Source organism: Ostrinia furnacalis, unplaced genomic scaffold, assembly GCF_004193835.3.
Source record: "Ostrinia furnacalis isolate ACB-3 unplaced genomic scaffold, ASM419383v2 OfSCF1461, whole genome shotgun sequence".
Taxonomy (NCBI): domain Eukaryota; kingdom Metazoa; phylum Arthropoda; class Insecta; order Lepidoptera; family Crambidae; genus Ostrinia; species Ostrinia furnacalis.
The window spans coordinates 110,248-130,440 of NW_021131700.1; the positions used below are offsets into that span (position 1 = coordinate 110,248).

The 20,193-nt window shown below is 37.1% G+C and overlaps 4 protein-coding genes across 4 annotated transcripts; 2 read left to right on the plus strand and 2 right to left on the minus strand.

Annotated features, from left to right (window-relative positions):
• Window positions 1–101: 101 nt before the first annotated feature.
• On the minus strand, window positions 102–1,255 carry LOC114352887 (zinc finger HIT domain-containing protein 2). The gene is made up of 2 exons (XM_028304640.1): window positions 1,101–1,255; window positions 102–882 (listed from the first exon to the last, which is right to left on the minus strand). Exons 1-2 carry the CDS (start codon window positions 1,145–1,147, stop codon window positions 303–305), a joined length of 627 nt encoding a protein of 208 aa, XP_028160441.1. The 5' UTR covers window positions 1,148–1,255; the 3' UTR covers window positions 102–302.
• Window positions 1,256–1,704: 449 nt separating this feature from the next.
• slx1 (structure-specific endonuclease subunit SLX1) lies at window positions 1,705–17,627 on the plus strand. Its single transcript, XM_028304653.1, has 4 exons — window positions 1,705–1,943; window positions 2,265–2,316; window positions 2,627–2,818; window positions 17,144–17,627. Exons 1-4 carry the CDS (start codon window positions 1,765–1,767, stop codon window positions 17,594–17,596), a joined length of 876 nt encoding a protein of 291 aa, XP_028160454.1. The 5' UTR covers window positions 1,705–1,764; the 3' UTR covers window positions 17,597–17,627.
• On the plus strand, window positions 4,397–6,126 carry LOC114352892 (WW domain-containing adapter protein with coiled-coil-like). Its single transcript, XM_028304654.1, has 4 exons — window positions 4,397–4,586; window positions 4,695–4,728; window positions 5,160–5,415; window positions 5,801–6,126. Exons 1-4 carry the CDS (start codon window positions 4,546–4,548, stop codon window positions 6,109–6,111), a joined length of 642 nt encoding a protein of 213 aa, XP_028160455.1. The 5' UTR covers window positions 4,397–4,545; the 3' UTR covers window positions 6,112–6,126.
• A 182-nt stretch (window positions 17,628–17,809) lies between the features above and the next one.
• On the minus strand, window positions 17,810–18,579 carry LOC114352890 (uncharacterized). Its single transcript, XM_028304652.1, has one exon. It carries the CDS (start codon window positions 18,370–18,372, stop codon window positions 18,076–18,078), a length of 297 nt encoding a protein of 98 aa, XP_028160453.1. The 5' UTR covers window positions 18,373–18,579; the 3' UTR covers window positions 17,810–18,075.
• Between the last annotated feature and the right edge of the window lie 1,614 nt (window positions 18,580–20,193).

A 20,193-nucleotide genomic window follows, 5' to 3' on the forward strand; every position in this document is an offset into this window, starting at 1 on the left:
ATACAATTTATTTACTTTTTCTTTTTAAAGTCTGTAATACCGAATGTTCTTTTAAGAGAAAACATTTTTTTGTTATTTTTTACCTAAAATAAGCTCTATGCACTATTATATAGGGTCCCTGAAAATATGGGTGCAAAAGAAAATCTCTAACATAGAATTTTTTTTACTCGAAGTGTTTGGCGTTTACGACTTCAAATTGTTCGTTCTTCCGAAAGCACATTCAGCGATACTTAGAAGTCGACAAAATTTGCTCTTCGGTCTTACGAGGTTAATGTATAAATATTTTCCTATACGATACATAATCAAGTAATACTTACTGTTAGATCTGTAAACTTAGGGACTTTTACTAAAGATGGACAGTCAGCCATTCTATCTTCTGTTGGTTTGTCTTTTTCATCAACATTTTCTACAAGTTTTTCTTCTTTATGGTACATCCACCACGGCTGCCACTGGGGTATTATAGACCCCACATCCCCTTGATTCAAGAGTGCTTCAAATTCATTCCTTTCATCTGTAGTTAATGCATTCCACAGCGCATCTGGATCGTCAAGATTTAGGTCTTTTATTCGATCATGCAAGTCTATTTCCTGTTCATCATCCGAGTCTATCGGTTCATCATCTTTGCCGTTTTCATCAAGGTTTTGTAACATTTCTTCGATATCGTCTGGATTGCCTAAATCTTCATTTTGCATTCTCTTGAGTATTTCAATCATTTTGCGTTTGGATTCATCGTCTGCCTGATGTGAGGCCAATTCTTCGTTGACGCAGTCTTTATAGAAACTTTCTGAGCATGTCAAGTGTTTCTCGGACTTGTAACAGTCCAGAGAGCAGTAGAGGACATTGCAGCGTGGACAGCAGTATTTGCTTGACTTTTCATTACACCTGAAATGATATTTCGAATAGTAAACACAGGGGAATCCCATCTCATAGAGGTTATGAATGAAATAGGCGATCACGAAGACTTCAAATAATTTTCCTGGTTGAAATGTAAATATGAATATAGGTAGGTATCAATCTTTAAATAAACTTAAAGAAAAGGCATGAAGGTGTACAATACTTATAAGAGAATAAATCGATAACTAATAGTCTTATATACTTACAAGCCGCATACATTTTGAGAATTAACTTCAGAAGTTTGCTCAGACATGATGATAACAAAGTAAGCAGTAGGAAAATAATAATTATGTATCTATTTTTATAGTTATTGCTATTTACAATAATTTATTTGATCAAAACAACAGAAAAAAAGCAAGTGAAACCGGGCGGAAGTCACTGACAGTAATGACAGATGTCAAACAAACAGCTGTTCACTGAAAAAACAAAAACTTGAGTTTTGTTACCCAAGTACAGTAGCATTTATTTGAAGTAAACCTAAAAGCCTGCTAAAAATTAATGAAACCATTTAATAGAACTTAATAAATTAGATGATTGGTATTATTATCATCATTTACAAGTACCAATTAATTAAAGTAAGTAAGAATTTTAAGGATTTCGATTAATACAATTTCATGAAACGAAACGAAATGTCAAAAACAGCTGACTTTTCAAACGAAAAATAAACAGACAAAAAGAAAAGTTGTGGAGGGCATCACAGATTGAGGGCACTCGATAAAAAGTTCATCATCATCATCATCATCATTTCAGCCACAGGACGTCCACTGCTGAACATAGGCCTCCCCCAATGCTTTCCATGTTGATCGATTGGTAGCGGCCTGAAAAAAGTTAATTTGCTGTTTTTATTTAAAAAGTAATGGTTAACTCACCATGTCTAAGCCAGAGTTGGTGGAAGACTTCTTCGGAGTCTACTTACTCTATAATATAAACCCAAAATATAAGGGGCGCACTTACATCGGCTATACGAGAGATCCGAACCGGCGAATCTTGCAGCATAACAGAGGCACTTGGGCTGGAGGCGCTCACAGAACTAGCAACAGAGGACCTTGGTAAGTACTTAAAATTGCTCCTCTTTTTCCTCTCACAAATATCTTGCAAATGGCTTTATATTAAGGCCGTGACCGCCTGTAGGTTAGGTAGTTCTAACACTAAAATGTTTGTGAGTCTCATTTGGTACAGTCAGATACGACATAGTACCATAATACCATAGTACGTACAGCTTTATAAGCCTGCAATATCCTAACAAAATTAAGATTATATACTTACACAAAGTTGACGAAGTTACATTTACTCTATACATGTTCCTGGTAGTCGAACCCTTGACTGGAACTCATTGAAAAATTTATATTCACTACTTGTCTCTGTTTCAGGAAGATGGTGATAATAGTACATGGTTTTCCAAATAATATATCCGCGTTAAGGGTAAGTTAACTTTATTTTATTTGGTTAGGACAACAACATATTAGAACTGTCAATTAATTCTCTTCTCTTTTGACTTGCAAATTTTTTTTATGCATGACAAGGCAGGTATTTGACCGCAATCGCACCTGGTGTTAAGTGAGATGCAGTCTAGGATGGTACATCTGCCCTGTAAGTGTCTATATACTCTTGCCTTGAAAAGGCCCGGATTATAGTGTTCAAGAAAGACAGCACCAGGCAGCGAATTATGTACGAAAAATAAGCATGATGGTACTCCTAAGTCATGACACTATCAGAAAATATTTCTTTTTAGTTCGAATGGGCCTGGCAGAATCCTACCAAAACTATAAGACTGCAGCATTTGAATCTGAAGAAAATACCTAGAAAGGAGACGGAGTACCAGTTCAAGCTCCGAGTTCTTAGTGAAATGCTGCGAGTTGGGCCATGGTGTAGGCTTCCACTTATCATAAGATGGCTTGAGAATGAGTACTTTGAAGAATTTCCTGTAAGTAATAGTCCTACTACTAATATTATAATGTGAAAGTTTCTGAGATTGAGAATGGATGTTTGTTACTCTTTCACATAAAACCTGCTAAATGGATGTGGAACTTTAGTGTTATTGTAGTATTTTTTTTTTTTTTTTATGCTAGCCAAGGCAGGTATTTGACCGCAATCGCACCTGGTGTTAAGTGAGATGCAGTCTAGGATGGTACATACCTGCCCAGTAAGTGCCTATTCACTCTTGCCTTGAAAAGGCCCGGATTATAGTCTTCGGGAAAGACAGCAGCAGGCAGCGAATTCCAGTCCCTAGCTGTTCGCATTATAAAGGAGTCGTCGAAACGCTTAGTGCGAGCTGGTGGAATGTCGACAATGTAGGGATGGTACGCTAGCCTGCGTCTGGTTCCCCGGTGATGGAAAGGGGCTGGTGGAATTAAGTTATATAATTCCTTCGCACATTCTCCGAAGTGTAGCCTGTAGAAAACCGTTAGAGAAGCAACTTTACGGCGGTGGTCAAGTTCCTGGAGCGACGCTTCAACAAGGGTCGGGCTGTCGATTAGTCTCCTGGCACGCCTTTCCACCGAATCCAAAGCAGCCAAATATTTCTTGGCAGAGCCGTCCCAGAGGTGGCAGCAGTATTCCATGCAAGGTCGGATCTGTGCTTTATATAACTGCAGCCTTTGCTTATTGGAGAAGTACTGCCTTGCCCTCGAGAGGATACCAAGTTTTTTGGCAGCAGTTTTCGCTATGGATTCGATGTACTCGCCAAAGTTCAACTTGCTGGACATTTCGATACCCAAAAGTTGGAGTCGCTCGGTGATTTTAACAGGCACACCTCGGAATGTTGGAGCCAGACGAAATGGACTTCGTTTGGCGGAGAACAGACACGCCTGTGTTTTGGACGCGTTAAATTGGACCAGATTGGCATCGCCCCAATCAGAGACATCCTGAAGGGCCAAATTTAAGCGTTCGATAAGGGACTCNACTTCGTTAATTAACGATTAACGGATTAACGAGTTAATGCCCAGCTATGCAAATAACAACACCAACTACAAAGTACTTCTGCTTAAAAACTTGAAATCGACCGCCCTTCCGCCACTGTAACGCATTGTAACGTTTTTCAAGACCTCTTCTCCCCCCAGATTGCATTACGTAACACTAGAACGCCCCCTTAGCAACAAATACCACTTCTCACTTTAAAAAAACGCTATTTTTGTTTTCACCCACCAGAATGGGTGATAATGGGTAAAAACCGGGTTTTTACCCAAATCACCCAGTTTTTAAACCCAATCGGGTGAAATGGGTTTTTACCCACTACCCATCTCTAGCTGTGACTGTGAGTGCCTATTCCGACTGATTTGAGATATTCAAATAAATTCGTATGTGAGTATGTGTTTGCCTCAACTTTCATTGCGCGACCTATAAATTAAGGCCTTTAAGTCTTTAGTCGGGACGCGAATGGATTATTTTCGATTATTATTAGTACATTCGCATCACTAGTCACCATAGACAAAGCCTGTTGGTAATCGGTGATTGTCGTCATGTCGTCGTTGATTATCGTGGATACATTTTTTGTCTCTTTCATATACATATCGGATCTCTCTCTTGAGTGTCTTGAATGTGACATGGCGTCCATCAAGATATATCACGGCCTTCTGTAAAACTGAATTAAATGACAGTGATCTTATTTTGCATTTTATTACTGAGGCCGTAATAAATCGTACATTTGCATTGATGGTAATGCATGCAAGGAAACCTCAGCGAATAAGCGATGGGTATGATAAAGTTTCAGATGCTTCGGCTTTGCAATCTGTAGATGGCGGTCGCCGATTGAGTTTTGCTGTAAATTGGTTGGAGGTATTAACATTTTTGTTTGTTTTCAGGTACTTTGAGAAGCATCAGGCCCATCCATATCAGGTACATGCGTTTTTTAGGTTTTTAGTTGGGAAATGGATCACATTTGAACGACTTTTTGAGTTTACTAGCCGAAACCTGCTATGTACTACTCTCGGAATTATAAGATTCCACCTGCACATTTCCTGATTTTAGCTGTTATTTTTTCAACATTGTTTTACCATAACCACAGCTGGATAATTCTTTACATCTAATTAACTTTCTGTTGTAATCTAATTACAAGGATGGATGTGTGTACACTTCGAAGATAATACAATCTGTCAAATAATTGCGATACAAAATTAAACACATCGCCAATTTGATACGTAAAACCAATTCTTGCAATAACCTTAAAATTTATGTGTGTGTCGTTTTATAAGTATTAATACTAAGGTAGGTAAAGTGAGATATTTTTCTACTGTTGTTTACGTGTTTACTTGTTGTTTGCTGCACAGAAGTACCATTCAAAGAGTGACAGAAGAACTGAGTACGCTCCTTCAGATCACCCGTACATACCTCTCCGATCCCCCAATGGCAATGTCTCATCCCATGGTCACAGCACACACGGCAGTCACTCCAGTCATGGGCACCACCACTACAGCCATCTCGCAGATGACAGAGGATACAATACATCCCGAAATGTTTACATGCCAAAAGGATCCGAAAAGGAGAGAGATAGAGACTACAAAACCTGTAGAAATAAGTACTCAGGTAAGCAAAACCTTATATTATTAATATCCTAAATCTCTCACCTCTAAATTGCATATTTATGTCATCCAATAGTGGTTGGGACTCAAGGTAAATAACTTCATTGTATATTAGTTTTTAGATAACATTATTTATTGAGTATATTTAATATAATAATTTTAGCCTTAAAAAATTATATAATGAAATCAAAATTAAAAAGTAAAATTTTAAATAAACCTAATTCTGCTGTGTGAATATTATCTGACACACCAGGGTCATCCTGAATAAGCAATAGCGAGTGTTTTGTGTTGTTCTTAGCTTAAGCGAAATGCTATTGAACATAGATTTTAAGTCTTTATTTGATAAATAAGAGGTAGGAATTTAAATAGTTTTGTTTAAAAATTTTCAGATAGTGTCAGATCACCGAAGGAGAAACGTAGCAAAGATTGTGAAAGTAGAAGTAATCATGAACGAAGTGAATCAGATAAAAAAAGTAGGCTTAGTGTTAGTAAATATGACAAGAGAAGTGCACCTTCATCAAACGTGCCTCTGACCATACACTGCCAAAGTGCCGAATGGTCAGAACACATTAGTTCATCAGGAAAGAAGTATTATTATAACTCTATCAGTGAAGTGTCACAGTGGGAGAAGCCTAGGGAATGGGACTCGAGGAGAATGTCATCCAAAGATTCAACATATTCATCAAGAAACAGTGAGTGATTTGTTGTATTATACCAATCCTAGCTTATGCCTGAATGCCTGCCTATGTAGACTGGTTTGTTGCAAAAATCCTATAGTGCATCCTGCAAGTAATGGCAGTTTAGGTATCAGTAATTAAATTAAAATACTTTTGAAATAGTAACAACTACAGTAACCACTCTAAACAAACATACACTAAAATGTGTCAATCTATGCACAATGAATGCCCTTTGGGGCCATCCATAAAGTACGTCACACGAATTTCATGATTTTTTGACCCCCCCTCCGTCCATGTCACAGGTGGTCACATTTCTGAGACCCCCCCTCCCTAGTGTGACGTCACATGTTTTGCAATTTCACATCGAAAAATTATTAAATTAACAGCAGTTCCGAAATTAGTTTTATTTTAATTTAAATTAAGTACTTTTTTTTTAATGAAATCAACATTATATCAAATATTTGAAACAATTGAAATGTGATGTCACAAAACTTAGGACCCCTCCCACCCCTTGTCACACCATGTCACACTTTGTCAACCCCCTCCCCCCCTCTTTACGTGTGACGTACTTTATGGATGACCCCTTTCTAAAGATGCCTTTTTTTCTCAAGTTTTCAATTTTCCTTTTTTCTTAAGTCTTACCATACCATCATCAACCAGACAGTGTTGACAGTTCTAACTCCTTGCCAGACAATCTTTTTAGGGTATCTGCTAAAGCCATGCTGACTTCATGATGCACCAATATTCTTACCTATATTGGGAGCATACAATGGAGCAAACTTTCAGCTTTTATAAAATTACGTAGGTCTGGCATTCACTAGCTCTTAGTCTATTCCTTGGGGAGGTATAATCAGTAATTTACACAAAAACTTTATTGCACAGATGTTGATTTCAATTTAAGCATCAATTTGGTAAAATTATGTGGTAAGAGTAGTGTAATTATGTGTTTTATGCAAGGTGTCCCAAAAAGGGCTATCCAAATCACCCCCATGTATGTTCTGCAATTTTTGATAGTTTTCAAGTTATGATTGTTTTAAATTTCTGTGCTTAGGCACTTTTTTGGTCATTGTGGCGCGAATAGTCAAGTCACATGCCTGATTTTATTATTAGATGAATACTAGGCCTAGCTGATTCAGAAGTATTTATGTTACAGTCAAAACTCATAAACGGTCAAAACCACTTTTGACTGGAAAAATCAGTGAAAAGTGGTTTTGACCAAGGGCGTTAGTCAAAACCACTTTTGATTAATTTTTGCAGGCAAATGTGGTTTTGACCGATTATGAGTTTTGACTGCAACATTTACATCCATAACACGAATGACACGAATGTAAACTAAAATCCTGTATGTTGTAAAAAAAACATAACTCGAAAACTATCAAAAGTTGCGGCGATTAGTGATGTTCTACCTCTGGACTTCAGCTTGATACTACTTTTTGGGACACCCTGTATAACTAGTGGATGTACACTAGAAGTAGGTACCATACAAATAATTTTATTTATAACTAGCTTTCCGCCCGGGGTTTTCCCGGAAATAATTCGAATTTTTCTCGCTGTAAAAACCATCCTTGGACTTCAACATTAATAAAAAAAGAATTGCTAAAAGTGGTCCAGGCATTGTTGAGTTATGCGCTTACCAACACATTTTGCGATTTATTTTTATATTATAGATAGACCTACCTAAGTTACAGTTCTAATGTTCTACTAATTTGGTTTTCCTCTAAATCTATACTAATATTATAAAGAGGTAAAGTTTGTGTGTTTGTATATTTGTTAAATTGTAGTAGTAGTGTAAATAGTAATTTTTCTTCAACTAACTGTAACTGTACAAAATTATGCACAAGAGACCCAGATACTTTCTTTCTAGTATGACGCCGCGGATTTTCGGATACGAATATATCAATATTCGCCAGGACAGTCAAATAAGATCCAACTGCATTGGCAGATAAACCGCGATAAATTATGTCAGTGTGTGCGTGCGCGCCGTATATGTATTGGCGCGCTCACATATTATAAACCGCGCTCGGTGCATTTGTATGAAGATAGGGTATCTACTTATTTGTATTTATTCTGGCAAAGTTGAGCGACACATAGTAATATGTACTTCTGAGAAAATGCTAATGCTACCCCTGAAATGTTAACAAAATCTCCAGAAATGTAAAAATCGTGTTGATGAGCTGAGAAGCGACAAGACAACGATGTCGCCATGCGGGAGGAATAAACGGAATTTCGCTAAATTCCGTGTCGTTCAACTTCACTCCATGTTACGCTAAGGGGCCGTCCATATATTACGTCATTCTAAATTAGGGGGGGGGGGGTTGGTCTGCGGATGACGGTAAATGATAGATAGGGGGGGGGGGGTCTAAAATCTGAAAAAATCGATGACGTAATTTATGGACGGCCCCTAACATGGAGTGAAGTTGAACGGCACAATGGCAGTATTGACAAAATGCTACCCCCGAAATGTAAACAGAATCTCTAGTATGCATGTCCTCTTCTGTATACTGCATCCCCGTCAATTCACTCTCTCGTTGCAACACTCCCATATCTCAGTGTAAATATTGATTTGTTAATAAAAAATCAGGATGAGAAAAGGAGCCTAAAGACTCTTGCACAAACACTTGGAGACAAAAATCTCTCATTAGAGTAATATAAGAGAAGGCGCTATATGAAAAGTCATTACTAGTCTTAAACCTGACTTATAAAGCAAACCACTGAAAATATCTTCAAACACTAAAACAAGTTCTTCAAGTCTTCTAGTCATACGTCACCCCTAACTTTAAATGTCTTTATGAAGAGATGGTGTCTCTCTCATAATAATAATTCTAGTAAAAACCAGTACTGGCCGCAGGTATTATGTAGCCTACATTGTAGCGGATAGGCCTCTTATTGCTTTACAATTGGGGAATGGCCTTGATCTTGAAAGTAGTAACAAACGCCCCATGCCGCCTGGTCTTAAAGCCGAGGATAAAGCGTAGAAATTGACCTTCCGAAGAATTCATTCGCACTTTTATTGTGTAGTAGACGTCAATAGACCAGTTAATCGACTGTGAAAATCGCGAGAGGTATTCTGAGACTAAAGATATCAAAGGTTTCTTTATCCAAGGTCATAAAATAAATAATCTAGCCTGAAAATACACTTGTACGCGTTTAAAATTTTCATAAAAGTAGACAGATATGGTTATATTATAAACTTGAAATATTCAGGTCATGGCTTACCGATCGCAACATCGAAGACAACATCTTTGTTAACACAAGCGCCCAAACAACCCTGCTTGTACAAACCTCGTCATCAGAGTCTGCAGTTCACTGTTTTACTAACCTTTACGTCATCTAATGCATCCATCAAGGGATCCCCTAAAATTGCCAGAAAAATAATAATTTTCGCACAAAGAAAAACATAATCACATTACCGCGGTACAGGCCGTAATAAGTTATCAAATGCAAGATTCGCGATTACATAGCGTCCACCATAGTTTGTGTTACGCTGGTTTCTCATCTCATCTCTAGTCGGTGGGCTTGTATCACTAAAGATGTGCCGGGAAGTAAACAGAAAAGCAGCTTACATACATACATAAGCCACCAGTAAATGGGCAGTTTTCTAGCTAGCCGTAGTGGGAAAGATAAAGACAACATTTATTATGAATGTGCATTGTGCATCCACTTTTCACTCACCGTCATAGCATCTTACGAAGTTATGTCAAGTCCCAATAGATTAAATAATGTATTACTTTTACTTTTATTGATTTTATGAAAATTTTACGTTTTTACCTAATTTTATGTTTTTTCCCTATACATTTTACATGGCTTGGTCTGTATTTCAATATTTACTGCGTCCTGATATCATATGTAGTGATTCAAATTGTACATACTCGCTTGCACATAAACGCTGTACCCAATAGGGGGCCTTAAATTAAAGGTACGTAGCGCAGGCGCAAGCTAGATTGCACATGATTGCCGTGCAAGGAGAGCAGTTATTTAAATGATTTTACAGAGAGATCTTTGTGTACATCTACTAGTTGCTATTGTATACCGTTTAATTCAAGAACGTCCCATGTAGGCGTACTTCGTTAAACATCGAGAAAGGTATCCTAAGTTTGTAGATAGGACCGATTATACGCAAGCAAGTACCACTTGACTGCCTTTTATCAATGTATTGGGTAGATTATGTACTAAAATGCACATCTTTATTAAGTTATCTTCATGGAGAATTTCCAATAAAGTAATTTAATGACATGGGGGACTGGGATCTCCTAACACTAACTCAAATAGAGATTTCCCATTACAACTCAATTATGTGTTGGTAAGCTTGGAGATATTGAATAAGTTTATTATTTATTCCTAAACAATATCAGCAGCTCGTCATTTCATTAAAGGGAGCAGTAGCATTGCCTAAAACAGTCGAAATAATCTGAAACTTAACAACTGTAAACAAGCCAAATGAATTCAAACAGATACAAGAGTGTAACGAAATCTGTATAGAACAGAATCACAAATCGAGTCTGTTGCGATGCGACGTGACCTACTTCACTCAACATTTGCGTCATAGGACGCATCAACTTAACTGCTAATTCTTTGACTACTTATTTCTGGAATGGTTCGAAGATAAACATGGAGCAAACTATTTCACCATAATGTCAAAAAACAATTGTTTTATGGTTACAAGAAATGACAGAATGACCTTCGAAATTACTGAAAAGGATGACTTAATCGTGCATTGCCCGTTGACCTACTGCTCGGTCCTATCTGATAGAACCACGTGAAAATAATTAACAGTGATTCCGTTCCATGGGGAATATGATTTTACGATTTTAATATGAGCCCGTGACACTACTAGCTACCGGTAGATTTAAGCAGAAGGACCACGGGCAACGCATGGCTTCAATCAATTTTAATTTCAAACAGTCCATCTATCTATTAATACGTTAACTAAGAAGAAAAGCTGGCTATAATAACATTATTTATAAGATTTTTTTTAATGACAGGTGTAATAAACGCCGGCGGTGACTATAGAGTGCTGTTTTAGGTAGCTTTTTTCTAAACGCACACAAAAAGATTTGGTTACGAAAAAACATAAATTCTGTACCCCCAGTGAAAAGGGATCTAACTCGACTTAGATCAAAATTGACTTTATAACATAATGTGAATCTCTGAAAAATTAGCTATTTTTGTATCTAATCGGTATGTTTCTACGACGTATAGAAAAGAAAATAACTTTGTGCCAAATGATACAAGTAAGGCTTTGTGAACCAATTTTGAGTTTTCTTTCGTGTATATTGATACATGTCTACTTTTAACAAAGTGTACCGGAGGCTTCTTTCACTTTTTTATTGTGTCAAGAGGTATGACTCGTGTTACTACTTTTTACACGATGGAAGTTGTTCAGATTGAGTTTGTGATTAACAATATAAGATGACTCATATTAACCCTTAAGTAACATCCTTATTTTTGGTTACACTTAGAACACCCTGGGGTAAAAAAAATACCCCAAACGGAAATTGAAAAAATTTAAGTAAATATTTAAAATCAATTTAATTTGTGATTTACAGTGTATTAATGGACTCACTAAATTATACTATTGTTTTAAAAGAACGTCTATCTAGCGTAAAGAAACATCTTAAATCAATCATAACAAAAAACGAAGATTTTTTCAATGGCAACTAATAGTCTCCACAATGGTCTTCTAGAAAAATCTTGGAAAGTTATTGTGGGAACCAAAAACTTACACTAATCGGACATTGAATAGATGTTTTATATATATTTTAAACACAAAATGAAATAAAACGAAAATTTCTGGCTTTATAATAAAGCAAAATAAAAAAACTTTTTTTTTAAATAAAATTATGAAAATATATTTTTTATTTATTTTATTCCTAATTATTTTTTCAAAACACATCAGACACGCTGAATTATTACATAATTATCACTTTTGGGCTCTATTTCTGTGTCGAATTTATGAACGCTGTGTTAGGGTTCGGACAAACCAACGCGATCACAGCGCGATCAGCCGGCGTGCAGCGATGGCGACCAGACCTAAATGCATTGATCGCCATCGCTGCACGCCGGTTGATCGCGCTGTGATCGCGTTGGTTTGTCCGAACCTTTAGACAGTGTATTCTTTATTAAGGATTAACATAAACATTTAAAAAAATAAAAAGGATTTAGAAAATAATGATTGTTTACTCACCCGCTCGCCTTAGCCTTTTTGCTAAGACTTAAAACAATTAACGCTTCTCAAAAAATAATGACTTGTTGGATTGAAGTGAAGCTTGACACATCAAAGCTGTTAACGCTATCAGTGTTGCTAATATTAGATATTTTTATTCCCGTAAACCATAGAGTAATATATTAGTCTTTGCCTTAGTTATAACGATTTGAAGTTCTAAATGGCCACAAAGGGGTCGGTGGCCACAACCGGGTCACTTGCCCTAGTCATAGATTTGGCATCAAATGACACCTAATGCCATTAATGAGGAGTATCGCACAGGTGAAGACCTTCTCTACAGTGGCACCAGCTGATGAGGGCAAATACGATAGCCCTCATTCAAAACACATTGTTAGCTAGTATTTTATTAATTGTGAATTTAGTGATTGGTCACACCATCGTCCATCCTTGCTAACAATTTCCCACATTTATTAGATCGTTTCATCCAAGAAGACGCGCCCCACCAATATTTGTGCGGGGAGCGGCGAGTTTGATCTGAGCAATCCGAGCATCATTATTGAAGTGTGCGTGCGGGTACCGATAACACTCAAACGAACTATAATATTAGTAGGATTAGTTGGATTGAGTGTTGCTGAATTGTCAAGTCCGGAAAGTACTCATGACAACAAACCAACTAGTCGAATCTCTTCTACCAGAAGGTGCATGTGGGAAGTTTCCAGCTCTATATTTAAAACCTTGCCATTATGTGTCAGTGAAAAGTACTTGTGGCTACTAAAACAAACTAGCCCAAATTGGACTGTCTCGGACCCTAGCAATTACCGCTGAAGAGTTTGGGAGTCCCTACACCAGGGATGGCTACCGATAGCCCAATATTTAGGGCACACTACTAATCATTAAATTCAATATGAAATAAAATAGTGAATAATGTGTTGAATGGGGCTATCGTATTTGCTCTCATCAGTTGGGCCCATTGTGGAATAAGATACTGTCACTCGCTAGTAGCTAAGACGATGACGTCAACCGAAGAGCGTTGGGTTGTAACTCTGAAAAGGTAGTAAGTAGGTACCTATTTGATGGCACTGTTACGACTACAACAAACATATTTTTTAGAAAAGTGGCACATTAATGCATCAAGGTTTCGCCATACCTGCATGCCCTATATCCTCAAATTCAAATTTCGATTCTATCATGTGTTTCAGGATATAGGGCAATAAGTAGACATCAAGAAATTTATCAAAAGCTCCCATTAAAATCTGTAAGATATAATTGAAACGTAAAACTAAAATAAAAATTACGCTTTTACTTAAATTTTTAATGTTACAAAAAAACTAGACCGTGAACATAGGGTAANTTCTTTTAACATATTTAACAATTTTTTTTTCTAACTAATTTTTTAACATATTTAAGTCAAGTTATACGTTTTTCTAAATGTTCACTATTAAAAACCAAAAAACATTTCATTCTTAAATAATCAAACATCGGAAATCGATCACCGGTAATTTTTTGGGTATTCATAGCACCGTTGCTCTAGAAGAGTTGCCCACCGCCCTCTAGCGAGAGGAAAAAACCACTGAAGAACACTGATGATAATGACTACGACTTAGGTTGTACATCTACTTAGGTTTACTGTCTTTAAATTTAAATCATAATTGTCATTTTTATGAATAAAGATATGAAGAAAAATTGTGTGCATTTTTTCATATCATTTTTTCGAAAACTTATCGATACATCTATGTGAACCGTACGAAACATACCCATCACTAGTCACATTTGTTTGACAGCCGTCATTCTAATCAAGCTATATTGGATAGACTATAAAATCTGTTAAAAATTATACCCTGTATTTTTATTACATCCATCGTTAGGGTTAAGTTAAGTATAAGGATGGAATCTCTCTAACAAACTTGATAAATCAAATGAAAGGGTAACCATGAAATCTCAAATTATTTTAATTATGTACAGAAAATTGTATGGTGTGGTAGAGAATTTTCGAAAAATTTTCGAAAATCTTTGAATGCAGTTCAATGTTTTCTTTCAGTAAAATTTTCTATCTACAGTATTAAGAGTACTTTCTCCCTCCAGGAGGCATTACAAAATTTCAACCTGTATAAAATCAGTTTCTCACAGATCTTTATAAAATATAGCTTATATCAGGGATGGCAAATCTACGTGTCAATGTGACAATTTCTATAAAATTTTTATGTAGGGCAGGTGACCCGGTTTTGGCCATTTTAAGAATTTTTAGACTTTGAGGCTATATCATTTTACAGTGTTTGTTATCACGGACTTATTTCTTGTAAAAAGTGATTAAATATATTTAGATCTAGCCTAAGGATACATTTTTTTTCATAATGATTCAATGGAAAAATAATCCTGTAGAAAAGAAAAAGAAATGGGAATTTGTGCCATTTTTGGCCAGCTTTACCCCATTTCTGGCCACAGTCATGTGCCAGTTCTGGCCATCAAAATTCCAAAAAAAAAAAAAAAACTACTCGACGGATTTTAACGAAACTTGGTACAATTATTTTTCATACTCCTGGGCAGGTTATAGTATAGGTACTTAGGAAATCCCATCCCACGGGAACAGAAATTAGCGGGAAAATCGTTTTGTATGAAAAATCTTAACCGTTTAAGTTAGACGCTTGAAATTTGGCATGTAGGTACCTTAGTAAACTTAAAGCTTAGTTACAACAAGTAATTCCCGAAATTCCCACGGGAACGGGAATTATCGGGAAAATCCTTTTGTATGAAAAATCTAAACTGCTTAAGTTAGACGCTTGAAATTTGGTATGTAGGTACCTTAGTTAACTTAAAGCTTAGTTACAACAAGGAATTTCCGAAATTCCCACGGGAACGGGAATTCGCGGGAAAATCCTTTTGTATGAAAAATCTAAGCCGCTTAAGTTAGACGCTTGAAATTTTGCATGCAGGTACCTTGGTAAACTTAAAGCTTAGTTACAACAGGATATTGCAAAATTCCCACGGGAACGGGAGTTAGCGGGAAAAAACATTTGTAAAGTCTCAATACATGAGCCAAATTTGAAGTGTTAATGCACAGTAGTTTTTGAATGATGAGGAGTCAAAAGTGGCTCTAATTGGTTCGTCTAAATATACGCACGGTGCAGTCCCCTCCATGGAACTAGGCTTAACATGCTCCCGCATGTCTATAGTGTTTGCTCAATGTTGATTTAGTCGATTTTCTCCTGAAAGGAACATGTAAGACAACAATAAAATTTCCAATTTTACAGACCTTCTAGAGCAGATGGCGCAAAAACTATACAAGATATAGAAAAACTTGACGGTCTCACCTGTAGCAAATTGAATAAGCTTTTTTTGGTTCATAGTAGTCATGTCACTAGGACGCATAGTTTCCGAGGATTAAGGGAAAACCCGAAAAGTGGTACCTTTAAACCCCCCCCCTCCCCGCCGGCTCAAGAGCTAAGGGCGGGGACTTTTGCTATGTTCACCACCTAACTAGGCTAAATAAAGTCCCGAGGTCAGAAATTGTGTTCCACGGATTTCTCTCTACACCGTCGTTAAGGCATTCATTGACTGGACTATTAGTCGGGCTGTTGATCAGTATGGGCATGTATGGGAGTGCGCACACTACGCCGATTCGATTTGGCCGATTCTTCATACAATTTGAAATCGGGCACAACTATGAAATCGGGCACAACTATCGGCCAACTAAAAATCAACGGTGTGCGCCTACTCTTAGGCTATATTTTATAATAATCTGTGACAATTTGACAAATTGAATATTTCGCGGGTGTTGCCGTGGGCAAAAGGTAGTATTATAAATGAATTAAACAGCTTTAACAATAACAATAACAATAAGTCTGGATCAAATCATATCAACTTATCAATGCTAACTGATTTTATTATCTCCAAGACTGAGTCAAAAACGCATGCGAATCGTCATCCGCGCGACCTGTCATTGGCTGTCGCGCTGTGATCGCCCCGGCGATGGCGATTTGCACGCGTTGGTGTGGTTGAAGCATAATGCTCGTCTCACCAATATTTGGCTCCATCGGGACTCGATCCCGCAATACAGTTGTTGTCGGCTTGTAGCTACGTGAAACCGTAGACCAGTACCTCTAGCACAAATAAATCTCGCTCTCGTGGTGGTATGATAATCCTAATATTTTGTATGAAAACCATAACAGCGCCGCCATAGTCGTTTACGGAATACGATTACGAGAGTTAAGGTTGTAGCACACTTATCAACTCTGATAGGGATCGTTTTCGGTCAGTATTCTATAAATGAAACTCCATACTGCAACCCACACTTATCCGCACCGTAATGTAAACGCCTCGCCTAGCGGTTGACAGCCCGCGATAGGCGATGACAGCACGCGAAAAGCGATACGGTGTTGATCCGTTTCCGAGTTGATAAGTCTGCTATGACGTTTATTCGTGCTTGATGCAGTTGGCTGCCAAAGACTAACAAGGTGATATTTATTTACTGAGACAAGATAGATAACATAAAACACAACACAGTATATAAAAAAAACAATTGACATGCTCCACATACAGTACCCACCTACATAGAAAGCGTTTACTTAAAATGTCAGCTATGAACTTGGCCGCCTGACCTAGTGGTTTGTATAGGTAATTTGACAACGCCAACTGTGGTTTGGGGTTTGAATTCCGATGGGACGAATCTTATGGTGAGCACGCGTATAGTACAAAAGTCGGTGTTGTTCTATGTCAGTCTACTCGTATTGTTTCCGTCCCGAATAGCAAAATAACTATTAAAAACATCTGAAAATTGACGAAAAAATTATGTTTTTGAAATATCAAAGTTTCGAAAATATTAATAAATAAAGAAACATTAATTTCTTCTAATTTACCTGATGCCTGTGCTACATAATCCATTGATTTTGTTCTAGGCTGATCGGACACCCCCATCGCACATGGTTGTACGCCATGGTCCAGTCAAAAGCAGGAATCTCAAGAAATCTAAAGAATCTACAGAAGAACATACCACTGACGAATGTTTATTATGTTCCAACTATATTACGAATTCCCAGACAAAACTAACATGTCTAAATTCTAGCTGTGAGCTCATAGCTCATATCACTTGCTTAGCTAAACTATTTTTGACTCCAGGGGAGTTTATCCCCATAGAAGGTAACTGTCCCTTCTGTGACACAAAATTGAAATGGGGCGATCTTATAAGGAAAATGAAAGGCTGTAAGCAAAACGATGATGAAAATAGTGATCAAGACGATGATCAACCGTGCGATGATCAGGAGAGTGATGATGATGTAATTTGTTCGCAAGATAAAGGCTTCGTTGATAACAACTCGCGCTGGTTCCTTGATTGTAATGATGATTTATGACATTTAATTAAAATTTATGTTATTGCTATTATTTACTGAATTTTATTGTTACTTTTTTGCTTTGAGAGATTGCCCAAATCACGAAAAAATAAGTCATTTTCAAATAAAAGTTACTTAAAAAATAAGTTATCAATTTCTAAACAATGTTTCTTAAATAAAAAAGTGATAATAACTAATATAAAATAATGAAACTGCAAGTTAAGGTAAAAAAGTTGTATATTTACAAAAACAGTAATATCTACCAGGTACATGATCAGTTAATAAATAATTAATAAATACAACAGCTAAAAAATTGAGACATTACGTCCAAGAACTAGGTTTACAATAACCTTAAATATAAATTAAGAATTACTTACGGAAAATAAAAAGTTACAGGTAATTTATTAACAATGAACTGACCCGTTCTAATAAATTACATTGTATAAATGCATTTTATTTGGTATCATTAATTAAAACTATGAATAAATAAATTGTCTAAACTAATAATCGTCGTCAAAAATACCGTCATCGTCATCATCAAAGTCATCATCGTCCGCCCCGGGTGGGACGAAAGCACCGTTCATCACTTCACTGATGGGCTCTTCGAAGCCCAGCACTTTCGCGAACCCGTACACCAGTCTCATCACCACCAACCTGGTAAAGTCAACAGGAGTGGTCTCCTTCCTTTGCAAAGTCAGCTGCTTCTCCGTTGGATAGTCCTTAATTTTTCTCTTCATTTCACACGACGAAAACACAAGCACAAGAGTTACGAAGAACAAAAAACTTTTGCGCGCCATTTTGTTCTATTTCCCTCCAAAAGTTATGTCAAGTCAATCCAGCAGCGTTCGGAAACGGTTGAATTTTTACTGCATAGCGGAGTTCACGGGCGCACAGCGTAAAGGAAAGTGAAGACTGTGTCAGTTACTGACTAACGGAATGTCGGAGACCGAATGAAGGCAGGCAATCGCGTGCACTGCCTGTCTATTGTGCCATGCCAATAACTATATGGTCTTGAGACGTCCGATCGTAAGAAACTCGTTTACAGTTAGGCCAGTGTGAAATCGATTGAAGTTTTTGTGCAAAATGGCAGGTGGCAGGACTGCGTATGGAATGCACCGCCACTTTCGTTTTTCGATTCCCGTTCGGAACCATTACTCCTGCAATTAAAATAATTGCAGACATCGATATTTTGGAGATTGTCTATGTAGGTATTTTATAAGGTCACAAGTCAACATTCTTCACGATTTTGTTTATAGCAGGGCCTCTCCAGGGTACTGTGTGTACTGTGGTTTAAGTATTAGTTCTTACTTAGTTGTTTTTCTTTATGGTTTTTTGTGTCACGCTAAGTATCCAGGTCAGCAGTGCTAAGCACTGAATGAACTTAGAAACAATTTGTTTGGCTAACTTTTATCGCTTTGATCTCAGTTTTCTACTTGCTTTATTTTGTACTATTAACTCTTTGCTGTGGTTAGACTGCCGGGTTCTGAGCCTTCGTGGTTCGATTTTGTGGTTGAGCATAGGTACTTCATGTTGAGGATTTTCCCAAAAATAATAACTCTGAATTACGTTAGGATCATAGAATTTTTAATTTTACATGGTGTTTTACCGAGGTACAGTCAAGCGTCAAGTAGTTCGTGCTCAGATCATAGAAAGAGAATAGATATGAAGTCGCGCGTAACTACAACGAGAACCAGTGTCCCCACATTTCCCCCACCACAGCTCCCACACACACATTCAACTGTGTAAAAACAAAGCGACTGAGAGTCTACGACAACATGTGCAACCGGCTTAAAAGTGCTGTGATTGGCCAGAAGGCGTGCCTTATGGCCAATCAATGGCCGCGTGACGTGACGCACACTTTGAAAAAAAGTGAGAGAACAAAGATAAAATGAAGTCGACAAGATATCGATACTTTAAATCGCTAGGGGCAAGGCTCAAAACTGGTTTCACAAAATGCTTATGTATGAAAACCTTTTTATTATTATACGTTATTATTAACTACTATCACGCATTTACTTTTTAACCGCTTGAGTCCCAGACGGCATCAATTAATGTCATAACAATTGATTATCTATTGTATCTAGATTCGCGGGCCTTGAAGGATTAATTATGGCGATCTGCGTACCGCATATGTTTATCAAAAATAATGCCTATATTAGGCTTTCAACTAGCTCTTATAGTAATTACATAGTTGACAGTTACTCATTACTTCTACTGATATTATTTTTTTTGTAAAATCTTATAATCGCATGTAACACATATTTTTTTTATTTAAAATTACAAAATAGAAAATCATAATTTACTTCTATTTATCGATAATAGGAAACCGCATTAGAACACGAGCACGGCACTATGTTACGACCGGCACATGCGGCCGTACTGTGTATTTTCACACGATAGTGGATATCGGAAGAAATTAAATACATCGCGCAGTAGTTGAGCATGACATAAAGTGGTTGCTAACTAAATCGTCAATGTACAAGTGTGTTAGAATTTTTATCACCACTGATTTCGATATCGCAGTAACTGTTACGGCACTGAATTCGTTCGTAAAAATGTTAAGCTTTTTTTATTTATAACCAAAATACCAATGGATTTGCAATACTTACATGTAGTAA

Bases quoted from the DNA above. Each gene is read 5' to 3' on its own strand.
- LOC114352892 (XM_028304654.1), top strand. From the start codon at position 4,546: ATGGTAATGCATGCAAGGAAACCTCAGCGAATAAGCGATGG. The intron at 4,587-4,694 runs GTATGATAAAGT...GTTTGTTTTCAG, and splicing joins CCTCAGCGAATAAGCGATGG to GTACTTTGAGAAGCATCAGG. The intron at 4,729-5,159 runs GTACATGCGTTT...TTTGCTGCACAG, and splicing joins ATCAGGCCCATCCATATCAG to AAGTACCATTCAAAGAGTGA.
- LOC114352887 (XM_028304640.1), bottom strand. From the start codon at position 1,147: ATGTCTGAGCAAACTTCTGAAGTTAATTCTCAAAATGTATGCGGCTT. The intron at 883-1,100 runs GTAAGTATATAA...ATATCATTTCAG, and splicing joins TCTCAAAATGTATGCGGCTT to GTGTAATGAAAAGTCAAGCA.
- slx1 (XM_028304653.1), top strand. From the start codon at position 1,765: ATGTCTAAGCCAGAGTTGGTGGAAGACTTCTTCGGAGTCTACTTACTC. The intron at 1,944-2,264 runs GTAAGTACTTAA...TCTCTGTTTCAG, and splicing joins ACTAGCAACAGAGGACCTTG to GAAGATGGTGATAATAGTAC. The intron at 2,819-17,143 runs GTAAGTAATAGT...ATTTTGTTCTAG, and splicing joins AGTACTTTGAAGAATTTCCT to GCTGATCGGACACCCCCATC.
- LOC114352890 (XM_028304652.1), bottom strand. From the start codon at position 18,372: ATGGCGCGCAAAAGTTTTTTGTTCTTCGTAACTCTTGTGCTTGTGTTT.